Source organism: Salarias fasciatus, assembly GCF_902148845.1.
Source record: "Salarias fasciatus chromosome 23 unlocalized genomic scaffold, fSalaFa1.1 super_scaffold_20, whole genome shotgun sequence".
Lineage (NCBI taxonomy): Eukaryota > Metazoa > Chordata > Actinopteri > Blenniiformes > Blenniidae > Salarias > Salarias fasciatus.
Window position 1 is genome coordinate 12,965,095 of NW_021941230.1, and position 15,822 is coordinate 12,980,916.

At 45.6% G+C, this 15,822-nt stretch overlaps 2 protein-coding genes across 5 annotated transcripts; one reads left to right on the forward strand and one right to left on the reverse strand.

Annotated features, from left to right (window-relative positions):
- The first annotated feature begins 495 nt into the window (after nt 1–495).
- LOC115383816 (ubiquitin-protein ligase E3A) lies at nt 496–7,239 on the forward strand. 2 transcript variants are annotated; one of them, XM_030086005.1, is made up of 11 exons: nt 496–743; nt 1,247–1,291; nt 2,122–2,411; nt 2,590–3,848; nt 3,929–4,073; nt 4,752–4,957; nt 5,036–5,200; nt 5,454–5,609; nt 5,704–5,777; nt 5,890–6,033; nt 6,113–7,239. In XM_030086005.1, the coding sequence occupies exons 1-11, from the start codon at nt 667–669 to the stop codon at nt 6,231–6,233; spliced, it is 2,682 nt and encodes an 893-aa protein (XP_029941865.1). In that variant the 5' UTR covers nt 496–666; the 3' UTR covers nt 6,234–7,239. The 2 variants fall into 2 exon arrangements, with proteins under 2 accessions (XP_029941865.1, XP_029941866.1); XM_030086006.1 differs by having other exon boundaries at nt 497–691.
- Nucleotides 7,240–9,719: 2,480 nt separating this feature from the next.
- LOC115383998 (histone-arginine methyltransferase CARM1-like) lies at nt 9,720–14,765 on the reverse strand. Of its 3 annotated transcripts, none has more exons than XM_030086246.1 (13): nt 14,703–14,765; nt 14,508–14,604; nt 14,315–14,434; nt 14,130–14,236; nt 13,963–14,067; nt 13,450–13,506; nt 12,789–12,966; nt 12,621–12,711; nt 11,567–11,648; nt 11,140–11,225; nt 10,969–11,058; nt 10,753–10,890; nt 9,720–10,690 (listed from the first exon to the last, which is right to left on the reverse strand). In XM_030086246.1, exons 1-13 carry the CDS (start codon nt 14,763–14,765, stop codon nt 10,594–10,596), a joined length of 1,311 nt encoding a protein of 436 aa, XP_029942106.1. In that variant the 3' UTR covers nt 9,720–10,593. The 3 variants fall into 3 exon arrangements, with proteins under 3 accessions (XP_029942106.1, XP_029942105.1, XP_029942104.1); XM_030086245.1 differs by having other exon boundaries at nt 9,720–10,687; nt 13,450–13,560; XM_030086244.1 differs by having other exon boundaries at nt 13,450–13,560.
- Between the last annotated feature and the right edge of the window lie 1,057 nt (nt 14,766–15,822).

Below are 15,822 nucleotides of genomic sequence, written 5' to 3' on the forward strand. Positions count from 1 at the left end.
CGATAGACGACACAAGTATAAAGATAGATATATTATGACCATATTGTTAATTTGTAAAATGTACAGCTCGATTGTGTATTAAATTTAAAGCCAGTGAACGTTGATTAATTAAAAGGATCCATTAATTTTACAGCCAATCAGCCAACTGAAATACGTGGACAATTCTATTTGTTTTCAATTTGTAGTTCTGTGGGTATAAGTCTCTGATTCTACCATTCAGGATATATGTATGTCCATGACTGTACTTATATAAGTCTGGCACTTCATTTTTATTTGTCTGTGATTCTAGTTTTTCATGTCTTTGATTTTATTGCCTGGAATTCTTTTAAATGTTTCAGTATGCTCGTCCATTCTAGCTCAATATATCTAGGTTCGAGTTCCATAAACTTAGGTTCTAGCCAATATTGATCTATTCTCGGGGAGTCCGGTTCCGGTTCTCGTGTCAGTCCGGTTCCGGTCCTCTTGTCAGCCCGGACCAGCATGTCTTCCATCGGAACGCAGTGCATTGTGGGAAGTGGGCTGCTTGTGAAGTCAAGATGGCGAAGCTGAGGCAGAGGAGAGAGCTGCAGCGGGAAGGCCGTGAATGAAGTTTGAGCCCGCGGAAGACCTAGCAGCATCCACACACAGCACCCACAATAAGAAAAATCACAGCGGAGAAAGTCTCGTATGAATTCCGACGAGAAGGAGGACTGTGAGTGTGCGCCACCACAGGCCGAGACTAGCCCGGGGAGAGGAGCCGATAGGTGGGGACACCGAGAGGAAAGAGCCGGGGATGCTAACGGGGCCTCTGCCGCGGAGAGCTAGTGTAGGAGAGGATTGAATGTGTTTCTGGTTAAATTACGCACAACTCAGATGATATTTTGATTTAATTACAAGGGGCTTTGGTAACATGTTATGCTGAAAATGTTATTTTTGCATGAAATATGACTAGAATGAGGGCGAACTAGCCCGTGCTCTAATGCTAATGCTCATATCCCTGACACTTCTCTGGTCTGTAACCCAGAGACTATAGGGCAGAGGGGCGTGAATCTGACAGTTACTACTGTGCTATAAGGAACTGAATATATGAGACTGCACATGCAGCAGAATGCACTGACTGCAGTGAGGCTATACAGTCAGTTGCAGTTAAAGACAGGTAGTGTCTCATGTATTGTGTCAGTGGAGTCCCTGATTGTATAGACATTGAGACAGAAAAGCGCTCTGACCTCTATTGTACTTCTAATGTTTTATACTGTTGTTTAATTAGAGATTTCGAGGAGCCTGAAATAGAAAACCCAGAAGCAAGCCGAATGTAAGTCTAGTTCATTTTTCTTCCGGGGGTTTTCTGCTTATTTTCACTTCTTGTTTCATTTTCATCATCCTGCTCAATTTTGTTTACCACCTCACAACAGTGTGCATGCATCACTGTCACTCTGCAGCCTCATGTGGCTCTACAGCCCCTCTGTTGGGGCTTTGCAAAAGAAATGGATCAAAACTGCTAAAACAGCCTAAAAGGCTAAAATCCACTTAAACAGCTAAAATATTGAATGTTCTGACCTCTGGTATGAAAGTTTACACGATGCACTATTTGTATGAAAAGCATGTGAACAACTTTGTGAGCTGTTATCTGCATTTTCAACATTGTTGTGTGAGTCCAGAGGAATTTTATTTGGTGAAGAGTCTATAAGAAGGTCAGCAAGAAGCAACTGTAACCATATTTATGAAAAGTAATTTATATTGCAGTAATTACATTTCAAATTACATCGGGGACTTTTGGATTTCAGCTGTTTGAGCTGTTTTAGCAGTTACAACTGTTGTAGATTATCTGGTTTAATTTGCTATTCTTTAATCAGGTGTTATAGCTCATTTTGCCAAATAATTATTTTTGCACTTTTTTTACTCACTATAGATGTTTAGTTTGGTTCATGCTCACCATCACTGATTGTTTTAAAGTGAGAGATGACATATACATTATAAATCAGATTAAATGTTTATTTAAATAGAATTGAAAGGGAAAGGTCGAGGGAGTGTAGAGCCATGTGGGGCCGTTAACATCTTGAATAAATCCCAAATATTAGTGATTCAGATTTATTGTGAAGAAAAGTTATTTGTGCTGAGCCCTCGTTGCCCTCTGACCTGCAGGAAGCGAGCAGCCGCCAAACATCTGATAGAGCGCTACTACCACCAGTTAACGGAGGGCTGCGGGAACGAGTCATGCTCCAACTCGTGGTGCGCCTCGTCGGCGGGCTTCAGCCGCATGGACAACAATGCGGCGGCGGTCAAAGCCCTGGAGCTCTACAAGGGCAACGCCAAGCTGTGTGACCCTCACCCTTCCAAGAAGGGCACGGCATCGGCCTACCTGGAGAGCGGCGCCCATGGCAACATGAAGATGAACCACAAAGACGTGAACTCCGTACGAGATAACTTCAAAGGTAAGCGAAGGGCCAGTGGCAACATTTATTAACGTTGGAGACGCTTCCACATTGTCTGATTAGTCTCTGAATATTCATTCATATGTGCTGTTACCTGCTAATGCTCAGGAAGAAGGTGGGGCTAGCACTGAAGGGAGCATGCAGTTCTTAATGATATGATGTGGGCTTGTTTGCGCAGACGTGACCTACCTGACAGAGGAGAAGGTGTACGAGATCTTGGAGATCTGTGCAGAAAAAGAAGACTACTCCCCCCTGATCCGGGTCATAGGCCGGGTCTTCTCCAGCGCCGAGGGTCTCGTCCAGAGCTTCCGGCGGTCCAAACCGCACACCAAGGAGGAGCTCAAGTCTCTCCAAGGTAAAGACGAAGACAAAGACGAGGACGAGAAGGAGGCGGCTGCCTGCTCAGCCACCGCCATGGAGGAGGAGGACTCGCCCACTTCTTCGTCTTCGTCGTCCCGGCTCGGAGAGGGGTCCTCTGGGGAAAATGACGTGCAGAAACTCGCCCCAGACGAGGTGTCAGTGGACATCGAGGCCGTGCGGCGGGTCTACGAGCGCCTCCTGTCCAACGAGAAGATCGAAGCCGCCTTCTTGAATGCGCTTGTGTACCTGTCGCCCAACGTGGAGTGCGACCTGACGTACCACAACGTGTACTCGCGGGACCCAAATTACCTGAACCTGTTTGTGATCGTGATGGAGAACAGCAACCTCCACAGCCCCGAGTACCTGGAGATCGCACTGCCGCAGTTCTGCAAGGCCATGAGCAAGCTGCCGCTGGCGGCGCAGGCCAAGCTGGCACGGCTGTGGTCACGCTACAGCGCTGAGCAGATGCGGCGCATGGTGGAGACCTTCCAGCAGCTCATCACCTACAAAGTCATCAGCAACGAGTTCAACAGCCGCAACCTGGTCAACGACGACGACGCCGTGGTGGCCGCAACCAAGTGCTTGAAGATCGTGTACTACGCCAACGTGCTGGGCGGCGACCTGGACGTGGAGCACAATGAGGAGGAGGACGAGGAGCCGATTCCAGAGTCCAGCGAGCTGACCCTGCAGGAGCTGCTGGGAGAGGAGCGGCGGAACAAGAAGGGGCCCCGGGTAGACCCCCTGGAGACGGAACAGGGCATCCGCGCCAACGACTGCCGGCGGCCGCTCATCCCTTTCGAGGAGTTCGTCAACGAGCCGCTCAATGAAGTCCTGGAGATGGACAAGGACTACACATTCTTCAAGGTGGAGACGGAGAACAAGTTCTCCTTCATGACGTGTCCCTTCATCCTGAACGCCGTCACCAAGAATCTCGGCCTCTACTACGACAACCGCATCCGCATGTACAGCGAGCGGCGCATCACCGTGCTCTACAGCCTGGTGCAGGGGCAGCAGCTCAACCCCTACCTCCGCCTCAAAGTCCGCCGCGATCACATCATCGACGACGCTCTGGTCCGGGTACGTCGCAGAGCCCACGCCGCTCCCCAGCCGGCCCACCGTACCCGTCTCACCCAGTGTGTCTGTTCTCTCCCCCGCAGCTGGAGATGATCGCCATGGAGAATCCTGCAGACTTGAAGAAGCAGCTGTACGTGGAGTTCGAAGGAGAGCAGGGCGTGGACGAGGGAGGCGTTTCCAAAGAGTTCTTTCAGCTGGTGGTGGAGGAGATCTTCAACCCAGACATTGGTAACTCCTCATTTTTCTCTTCCCACTCCTGGGGAAAAAGGCTTTGTCTTAGTCCAATGTGTCTCCCGTCGGTCTGACTCTGCATGTTGTGAGCACATGTGGCCCTACAGCCTCTCTATAATAGATCAATCTGAAAAAGATGAAGTGTTTTGAACCCAGTTGAAATGAATAAACGGCCTGTTAAAGCTAAATGGGTCAAAGTGCTGCAGGAGCTTAAATGGTTAGTGTAAATTTCCTCTAACCCACTACTTGACTTTCACTTTCACTTAGTCTGGTGTTCATAACATGTCGCTGTTTTAATTGCACGACCACTCTTGTTTACATTTGTTTTAAAGAACTATCCATCCGTTGTTAGATACTGCCGTTCAAAGTGAATATTATGGAATGAATATAATCTGTTGTTTCACTTTAGTCATGACTCTGAGCTCAGGCCGATTTGCTTGGAAAGTGTCCAGTATGATGAAAGATTAGTGCCACATCAACAGGACATGAATCCACTCATCTCGCTAAATCATTTGTGTAAAAAAAAAACTTTTCATCCCTCTGAAAATAAGTGTAATATTTCCACCGCTCATTAAAACAGTGAACCTCTTTTCTGTAAAGTAGGCTGTTCAGTGGTTGTTCTGTGCCAGCAGGGGGCAGCAGAGCCCCCTCTGACGCCTGTTTGTGCTCCTGCAGGCATGTTCACGTACGACGAGCGCACCAAGCTGTTCTGGTTCAACCCGTCGTCGTTCGAGAACGAGGGCCAGTACACGCTGATCGGCATCGTTCTGGGCCTGGCCATCTATAACAACTGTATCCTGGACGTGCACTTCCCCATGGTGGTCTACAGGAAGCTCATGGGCAAGAAGGGGACCTTCAGGGACCTGGCGGACGCTAACCCGGTCAGTAACGCGCGGCACGGTTCGTCGTGCTCGCTCTGCTTGTTTGTGCCTTGCTCATGGCGGGCCTGTGCCATGCAGGTTCTGTTCCAGAGTCTGAAGGAGCTGCTGGAGTACGAGGGCAGCGTGGAGGACGACATGATGATCACCTTCCAGATCTCCCAGACCGACCTGTTCGGGAATCCGCTCATGTATGACCTGAGGGAGAACGGAGACAAGATCCCAGTGACCAATGAGAACAGGAAGGTGAGCTCAAACTTCTCCACATAGTTGTACCCATCGAATGGCGATCAGTTTTGACAAATTTTAGTTTAAAAACAGGCTGCAGATTTCAAGTTGTAATCACTGCCTCTCTAAAATACTCCTCGTGCTCCTAAATACTGTCATCCGTTATAAAGAGGCTCCTTTAGTTGTTTGTGGTGTGATTTTTGCTGTGAGGTTCGATTGCGTTGTTCTGGACGTACTTAACCACACTGTGTGTGTGTGCGTGTGTGTGTAGGAATTTGTTGCACAGTATTCAGATTACATGCTGAACAAAAGCGTGGAGAAGCAGTTCAAAGCGTTCAGGAGAGGCTTCCACATGGTGACCAACGAGTCTCCTCTGAAGTACCTGTTCAGACCGGAGGAGATTGAGCTGCTGATCTGTGGGAGCAGGGTGAGCACTGCCTCCTCCTCCTCCTCCTCCTCCTCCTCCTCCTCCTCCTCCTCCTCCTCCTCTTCCCTCACTGTCCTGTCTCTGTTCCTCTCAGAACCTGGACTTCCTCGCACTGGAAGAAACCACAGAGTATGACGGCGGTTATAACAGAGATTCTCGAATCATCAAGTGAGAAAGTCTCAATGTTGCTCTGAACTCGCATCTCCAAATAGTTGAAACGAAACCTAAAGCAGTTTAAAGTACGTCGTCGAAACAGCTCACACCGTGTGTTTGCCGGCAGGGAGTTTTGGGAGACTTTGCACTCGTTCGGTGAGGAGCAGAAACGCCTCTTCCTGCAGTTCACCACTGGCACTGACCGGGCCCCCGTGGGGGGTCTGGGCAAGCTGAAGATGATCATTGCTAAGAACGGGCCCGACACAGACCGGTGAGATCCCTGCGGAATGAAGGGACATCTCCACTCCCCAGCCCACCCCAGATCTGTGACCTCTGATCTGTCTCCGCAGGTTACCCACGTCTCACACTTGCTTTAACGTGCTGCTGCTGCCGGAGTACAGCAGCAAGGAGAAGCTGAGGGAGAGACTGCTGAAAGCCATCACCTATGCCAAAGGGTTTGGCATGCTCTGAGCCCACCTCCCCACCACCCCACCCCCCTCCCCGCCCCAAACAGACTCCTTCTCAGAAAGCCCATCGAACCCGGACCCAGCCCCCTCCCCGTCTCAGACACAATCTGACAGGTGACAAAGCGCCGGAGCAGAGCGTGTTTGGAGGAATCCTGGTTGTCGTAGAGCGCTGTCGTAGTTCTGCTGCTGTGCCTGCATCCTCCCCGTCAGTGTAAGCACACAGATCTTCTGAAGTACCCACTCCCACATCCACGCAGCCTCCCTCCCTCCCTCGCTCCTTTTTTTTTTTTTTTTTGGTTTCATGTACAGAGAGGATGGTTTTCCTTATTATTTATTTTAAGGTGAAATGGGTTATTTTTCCTGCCTGCCTGTTGGGGGAGGGTTCAAATTACGTGATGTAAATCTGGGACAATGCAGATGATATAAAGCCCCCCCCCCCCAGTGGAATGAAACCATGTTCAAGTAGCCCTGAACTCTGGTCCACAGACAGAGAATCTAGTTATTAGAGTAGATTTTAATGCAAAATATTCTATTCTCCACTGATCATTCCACTCACACCTGATTGGACCTGATCCAAGAAGCCGGTTCGTCACGGTTCTCCACGGCTCATTGTGGTCCCTCCCCAGTCTGTTCTGGCCCAAAATGCCCAGTTCTGGACGGTCACATCGTCGGGTCAGTTCTGGGTTTCCATGGCTCACCATGGTCCATTTCATCCTCCTCTGGTCCGCCTTGGCCCCTCACAGCACGCCTTGGTTCTCCGTGAGCCACCACGGCTCCTTTCCGCTCCCTCATACGGCACATCGTCAAATAGCTGCTTTAGTTGTTTCATTTTCCTTTGTGGGGGAGGGGGGGACACTGCAGGTTGGACTAAAACATGTCAGAGCTGTGTAAGTGCACTTAGACATTTTCAGAATGTTTGTTTTGTGGCCACACGTCGCCATGATTGTTCGAAGCATTTTATTTCCTTGTCTTCCTGTGTTGACGATTCTGAATAAAACAAAACAAAAGGAAACAGTATTGATACGTCGCTGCAGTCGGAGGACCGCGGACCCGTAGAGCAGCCGTGAGGCGTTCACTGACCGTCGGTTCTTCTGGTGCCATCCTTCACGCTCAGCGGGGAAGAGGTCCAGGGTTCTGGATCTGGACCGGGGGTCCGGCTCTGGTTACACCTGTTGTTCCTCGACCTGATGAGAAGCCCCCATCAGTACGGCAGATTAGAGCCACATGACCAGCGTGAAGCTGCTGTTTGTTTTGTTTTTTGTTTTTTCTCTTGATAATTTTTTTCTCCCATAAACATTTTGACATCTTGCTTGTAATTCCACTTTTATGAAAGTCTATTTTTTTTGTTTTCACTTTACATTATGTTCACTTTTTGAGTTTGACGTAACGCGAGTCAACAATTCTCAATGTTTTAACTGAAATAATGATATTTTCACTAAAAAAAATGAATAAATTGAGTTTATTGGTTGTTGTTACAATTTCTTTTTAGTATTTGAACCTATTATTATTATTATTAGTTACCAAACTTTAATTTTAAGGTTTAATCCAAATCTTTTATATTTTCTCCTGCTTCATTATTCTTATTCTGGATGTAAATGTCTTCTTTTAAGTATGTTCATAGTTGCCACTAATATTCCAAAAGTAAATAATGGCAGAGATAAAATTCATTAGGATATTTTTTAATAACTTTTTTTTAAATGCTATTTTATAAACTTCATCATGGCTGCAAAAATTCTTTTAAAATCTTTTTTTTCTTATTTGAAATGATAGGTTAGACAGATTTTGGTATTCTTAAATTATTTCTGCCCAATTTTTCCACTTTCAACTAACTCACTCTTTATTTTTGCTTTTCGCTTTGAATTCATGTCGCTCTGATCTGCCACTGAAGCAGGTAAATTGAGGAACGATCTGCAGTAAACTGTTTATCAAGAAATTTGGTCCGTTTTGGAAGAGCAGATGCTGTTTGGATGTGTGGACACGGGTGTAACCACTGCTGACACATTATTGTTCGCACTTTGTGTTCGATATAAACGGAGTTATCGACTGTGAAAGGCTGTTTTCTGTCATTTCCACCAGTTTCTCCGTCACATCTGTTGCAGCTAGAAATTTTCTGCTTTCTCAGATTATTATTTTCAGTCCAGCCAGTCTTTTTTTTGTTTGTTTGTTTGCATGACTCATTTATTCAAAGTGTCCTCACTGCTTGTTTGAAGGGGAAACAAAATGCAGACCTGAAGTGTTTTTGCATTTGACAGAGTCAAATATACCTTAGGCTTAAATGCACAGGAGACTTTCCACACCAGAGTTTCCTCACAGCGCTTTTTATTTGCATGTGTGAACTAAAACTACAGATAAAATTTACAAAAAAATCTCAAACATGCAAGTGAAATGGTAAAAATTGCTGAAAATGAGTGTTCAACTACATTGAAAATTGCTAATTATAGTGAATTTCATTCATCAGAAGCAGCTGGAGATGTAATTGTAAGTGGTCAGTGTGTCCCTTTAATTCCTGAAGTTGGCAAATGTCTGCTCCTCTCACATTTTGTCTCGCTTTCAAACAAGTAATTTGACACTAACCTCCTCAACCTGTCCACTCCACAGTAAGCATTCATATCATTCTAAAGCAGGGGGTGCACGGTCGCTTCGAGATGCGAAGAGTTGTTTGATCAACTCCTGCTCCAGAAAACCACTTCTTCTCATGTGATGATACCTGAGCCAACAGTCCGCTGGGTCTGGGTCTGGGTCTGGATCTGGATCTGGATCTGGATCTGGACCCGGATCCGGATCTGTAAAATGCTGAGTGAGCCACTCTCTCTGTCTCTCTCTCCGCCTCCTCTCGTCCTCATGGGTTTATGGAGAAGCCCCTTTGATTCCCTTCAGTAAACGGAGTGCCTACATGTGGGAGGCTTCTGAACCGCTGACGCTCACCTGGACATGTGACCAGGCTCCTCAGCCTGCTGAAGGTCAAAGGTCACGGGTTCGATGAAAGGCTGAAAGTGCTCAGTGTTTGTGAAAACATGCTCAATAAAGACGACTGCTTTTTTCCAGCTTGTTTGGCCTGATTTTAAATATTTGGGGGGGGGGGGGGGGGGGGGGGGGGGGGGGGTTTACAGTTTTAGAACATAATTTTGTTGTTTTTATGTAGAATGGAATCTTTAGCATAAAACTGAACAATATCAGATATAAATAATTTAGAAATAAATACTGTACTGAAAGGAAAAACTGTTTTTTTTAACAATAATGAAGTTATGTTTTACATCATTAATATAAAAGAAAATCAGTTTGATGGTGTAAGCAACTAAAATCATTGATTTCAGAATTTAAAACTTTAGAATGAAATGTCACACAATGTGTTGAGCCCTCAAAAGTCAGTAAATTGATTTATTTTGGCTAGTTCAGCTCATTGATCCACTGAAACAAACTCAAATGAAAAAGATTTGTTTCTATTGAAACATTTTATTACAGAAATTAAAAAAAAAAAAGCGCACCGTGAATGAAACAAGGAAACTCTCTCTGGAAAACACTTTCAGCGAATGAATGATCGGTCTTCTGCACGTAAATTAGTGCCTAATAAAACTCAACAAAAGTCAATGAAGAGCCCAAACTGAATCACAACAGTTGACCTCTCAGTGTGCTTCACAGAGCTAATCTCTGCACACTACATCACCCCTTTACATGCCGGTGTGTATTTGCTCCTTTGTGCTCACGTTTCATCCCGTCAAAGCGTAGTGGAGAACTTAACTGTGGAACCAGTGCGACATTCTACACCACACACAAGAAAAGAGAGATGAAATGATCACTCTGCCTCCTATAGATCCATAATTTTGTTCATTTTGATCATGTAATTAGTGAAGATACCAACATTTTATATGATGTATCATAATATGACATTTTTATTTAAGTGTAACATACATTAATTCCTTGTGGAATATATTTGGAATTAAATTCTAATAAGTTAATGTATTAACTTTATTTAAAAAGACATCATTAATCTTTATTGTAAAAACTCTGTACTGCCCTCCTGTGGATGCAGTAGGAAAAGTTGCAGTACATGGAACCTGTGGAGGTTTTATGATTTTGAAAAACTTTCACAGATTGCCTCTTTCAAAAGCATTAAAAACAACATTTTTATTTTGGAAAACGCCTTCAGAAGATATTTTGAGTCACTTTACAGGGAAGTTAAAAACACAGAAACAAACGGGTGAGGCGGGAGTCGGGACGAGTTCCCAACGCTGAGACAGAAGCGAGGGTCGGACTGGGTGATGGATCTGAGGTCAGATTTGTTTCCGGTTACTTGCAGGCCGTTGTTTGGCATCCATTCTTCTCAATTCTTCAGAAAGACAGTCGTGGTTCTCTGCAGTGCGTTCCTACCTGAGGAACGGGTTCTTGAGGTCCAGACAGTTTCCAGATCTGCATCCTGATTGGTCGACAGTGGCTGTGATCTGGATGTCGTAGCTCTGTCTGCTGGCAGAAAGGGTTCAGAACCAGCAGTGGTTTTACAGATGCTTTTTCGGAGATGCTTTTACCTGTTGTTGGCGGTCAGCAGCACCGATCCAGACAGAGTCTGGCCCAGACGGGCGAAGAGAGGCGTCTGCAGCAAACATCTGACCTGAGACCATCGGGTCAGAGGCTCTGTGGGGGCTGTGGACAGCCACACTGTGGCGCTGCCAGCAGAAAAGCCCACATGGTTACATCCTTCCTATAACTACAAAGCTCGCCAACAAGACAAGAGGAAAGTTCACCTGGATCCCCGATAGGCCACGTCGAACCAGAAGGCCAGTCCATGTATCAAACCGGACTGGAGCAGTGGGAACACAAAGGGGATGTCTATCCTGGAATCACAGTAAGAAGAAAGATTACTTCACCTATTCTCTCAATAGTTTCATACAGTGAGTCCCGGGTGTGTGAAAAACCTGTGTAAATCTTCTTGTGTAGCTTCCAGGAAGTCAATGCTGTGCTTCACTGACTTCGCCATCAGGACGTGCACATCAAACGTGTCCTGATGAACACAGAATCAATACGATCAGGGTTTATGGTGGAACGCCTGTTGATTTTACCCCCAGACACACAGAACAAACTGAGCTGTTTATCACTATGATTTCACTCAGGAAAGTCTACATTAAAATGAGGAAATGTTTCAAATCCCATGAATGAATTGTATTCAGTGTAAAGTGGTAAATTATAGAACTCTCAGCTGTGCAGATGAAATCTGGGTGTCTTTAATGTTCTAAGGTTGATCAATGATGTCGGATGCACTGTTTCCACTTCCTGTTTGAACGGGGAAGTTTCCGACTTCCCTCTCGACTGGCGAACGCACCAGGAGTGTTTGAAATGTCTCACCACGATAGGCTGCTTGAAGAACTCGTCCACAGCAGCAGCGTGCAGAGCGCTCAGGTTAACTCCGTAGAAACTCCTCTGCTGCCTGGAAAGAAACAAACCATGAAACACACACACACACACACACACACACACACACACACACACACACACACACACACACACACACACACACACACACACACACACACACACACACCAAGAACCGTTCATGTCACAACTCTTTGCAGATGACACTGTGTTTTAATGTTCAGCCTGAATGAGTCTCTTTATCTTTGAGTTTTAGTTTTTCAAACTGGTTTGTTTTTAACAATCTTCATCTTCTTCATTCGTTTTAGAGCTCAGAGATAAATGAACACACTTTTTACCTTAATTATACTCTGTATTGATAGGCTTAATTAAGCTTAAATAAGCTTGTATTTATGTTATTTATTTATTCAATAGTTTAATACTATTTACTGATCTATGAACTGTACTTTACTCCATCACTCTACTCTCGTATATTTGCTTTGGCTTTTGATAGTCAATCATGTTACTAATTTAACATCAATATCTTATTTCTTTTAATAGTTAAGTATGAATTAGGTTACTTTGTTGTCATTATAGATTTTGATAAATTATTGTTGGTGTTTTTTTACCTTTTCATTTGTCCATAAATCCATCCATCTGCCATATTTCCAAATGCCTATATTGTTAATTTAAATTTTTATTGTCATATTGTTTTTTGATGATACGATGCTTCAAATAAACACTGAACATTATTATAATTAAGGCTGATAGACTTAAAAAACATTTTAAAAACTGTGATTTTTGTTTCATTTCAGATAATGTTTTAAGTTAAAACATCTGTTTTCAGTTAAAACTTTAATAAAGACCCTGGCAGAGCAACAGAAACTCATATCGGTTTAATCCTATAAATTCAGGACTGAAGTGAACCTGATCATTTCAGATCCAACAGGAAACATGGCCGACTGACTGTGTGTGAGTGTGTGTGGAAGAAAAGAACAGACTCCAGTGTGTTTGTGTCCTCATGCATGTCTTTATGTGTGTGAGAGACCAGAATGCCGCCCGTGCGCAGTGCTCAAAGTAGAGCTGCTCGTCGGTGAAGGGAGCCAGATGAATATCAGCACAGGAGGGGAACAGCAGGCCTGCATGGATGATCCACACATCAGCACACACACACACAGACACACACGGACCTGAATCCTCCTCTACGCTCACTCACCGTTGGGCTTCAGCCATTTTTTGGCATATAGGAAGTCGTCCATCAGCTTCCTGTTGAGCAGCATGTAGCCCATGGGCTCAGAGATGATGACATCCACCGTTTCAGCACAACGGACCTCCTCCACCGACCCCTCCAGGACCCTGATCTTCTCCTGCACATGGTTACTGCGGACCAGGACCTGCACAGGACACGGTGCCAATCCACAGCCACAAATGAGAATTATTCTTTAAGAGCATACACAGACAGATACAAACTTCAGTTCTGCCATACATTTTGAAATCTGGTGGTTTTCTGGAACTGCTGATGACAGATCAGCCTCGGTTGTGTGAGAAAAGCTGATAGAGTTTGTAGATTTCAGTCCTGTGAGGAGCCTCCTGCAGCATTTCTTCTACTGAAGCCTGCGCCAGATGTTGCTGCAAGTCATTACCTCTGCAGAATGCCACGCTCTGCATGTGATGTATGTACTCTACGTGTGTGTGTGGGTGTGTGTGTTTCTCTGCAGGCTTCACGGGGCCAAAACACACACGCACACTGTTTTCCAAACTCTGGATTTTCTGTTGATCGGTTCAAACCAGCGGAGAGTGGAACATGATCAAACCTGCTGAATGATGTCTGAAAGGTTAATAGGGAATAAAAAATAGATGGAGGAGTGAGCAGTTACTTGTGTGTACGTGGCCGCCGGGCTGGACTCCACAGCGTAGACTCTGGAAGCTCCAGCCTGGACAGAGAAGAAGGACAGAATAGCAGAGCCACAGCAGACATCCAGAACCACCTACAGAGATGACAAGAGAGGGAAGATTTCACAGTTCAAGTGTCAGATTCCTGGTTACACTCACGATCATACTAAATACATGGAAATAAACAGTTTGAGCTTATTCCCGTTTTCTTTTCTTTTTCTTTTTAAAGGTCAAAACAACTAAAAAAGTAGGAGAAATGACAACAGTGGCTAAAACAACTGCAAGGCTGAAATGTTCATTTTAATTGTAATATCAGTTTGCACCACTAGGTGGTATCATGATTCATTCAGTCCAGAGAACAGAACAGGACATGCTGATTCACGGGCCAAAATCTACAAAAATTGAATTACACAGTCAGTCTGGTGAAAAAATGTGTTTCTGGCTAAATTCTTGACTTCCTAGTCTCTCCTGGAGGGTCTGGGTCTCCTGCGGCCCACCTTGTCTCTGAAGTCGCTCTCGTTGGCTAGGATGGCTCTCTGGTAGGTGGCGATCCTCAGGTGGTCCTGGAGCAGACTCTGCTGCTGGCCCAGACAGCTCTGGAACTGGACACACCACAGTGAGGCGAGCTCCACCCGCTGAGCGTCTAAAGCCTCGCCCGCCCTACCTGGTGGCCCTCCGGTGGTCTCCTGGGTGAGGCCTCCTCGGGTTCTCCTGCTTTCAGAACCTCCTCCTGACCCGCTCTCCTGAGGAACCTCAGGAACATCTTTATATCTAAAGGGGGAAACAACGGTAACTGTTCTACAGGTCCGAACTCCTCTGGCAGATCACAGGAGAGTTTGAGGTACCGACCGGTGGGAGTCTTGAACTGCAGAAGAAGACTGAGCCTCCCGATGGTGACGAGGAAGGACTGGGCTCCCACCTGACAGCAGTCCTCCGACACGGTCAGCTGGTACAGCGTGCTCCTGTTGGCTTCAGACACATTTCACATGAGATGAGATCTTTCACGGAGGCCTTCTGGACTTCAGATGAGTTTGTTCCTGACCGTCCTGCACGGTGAGCTGCTGAGCCTCCTCCAGGCCAGAGCTCAGCAGCACCGTCAGGTCCTGTCCGGCTCTCTGTCGGCACACACTCAGGTTCATCTGAAACACACCACAGTTCCTCACATCCCTCTCCAACTGAGCTGAAGGCCTCGCTGCCGGCCCTCAGGCCTGGAGTCGGGCGGGTGTGTGCGGCTCACCTCCTCCTGCAGGGTGAAGACCCTGACGGAGAACGCTGGAGGCTCCTCGCCGCTCTCCTCCATTCTTCAGACTGAAGCAGGGCTGCTGTATGAGAGGAAACTCAGAGGGGAGGGGAGGAAGGTTCTGACAACTTCACCAAACAGGATCAAACTACCACAACTCCCCCTGCCGGCCAAACAGCAGCACTGCAGGAACACAGGAAATGGATCTCAGGAACTTCCTCCAACCATCTTGCGCTGATCACTCTTCAAGAAACTTACAATGAATTGTTTCTTTTTATTTCTACGTCCTCTTGCTTTTCATGTTTTTTCCTTGATTGTTTACAACTGGATAGTTTCTATGCACTGTATGTGCTATACATGTAACAGACACACGCGCACACACACACACACACACACACACACACACACACACACACACACACACACACACACACAGCATATTCAGTATGACTATAATCAGTCGTGAATCAAATGAAATGACTGTTACCATTAATCATTGTCTGTTGACCGTGTGAATAACAAAAATGAATAACTTAAGATCTTCTCAATTTATTATCTTCTGTGTATAATTTATTTTGATGATCCTGCAAAATGTGAAAATATTATTTAAGGGTCTTTGATAGCTTAAAAACCTGTTGTGGAGTTGCTGATTGAATTAACTTAAGTGATTTAAAGCATACTCGAGCAGTTTGATTTGAATGTGGTCATCAGGACTTAGGAAGCAGAAGTTTTAGTGAATAGATTTGCGTCAGCACTCTGTGACCAAACTGTTGAGTAACTGTGTTGAATATGCAGAAAAGTGAACAAACGCGCTGTTCAATCACATCTTCAAGAATAAGTAAACAGACATGAACCTGCACTGGAGCTTTCTTCAGTTCAACAATTTTAATTAAATGACATTTTGAGAGTCCTGAAGCAACAGCAGCCGGAGCCTCTCATCCCGCTCATATTCACCCATATTTCCTCATTTATTTGACCAAATCTGTTTTTCTTCTTGAGTTCTAATGAAGAGAGAGGTTTCATGTCCCACTGACCTGTGCTTTATGTGTACGTGGAAATGTGTCTGTTATAACATGAAGGGAATTCCCTCCTGGGATTTTACAGTGACATGATCACC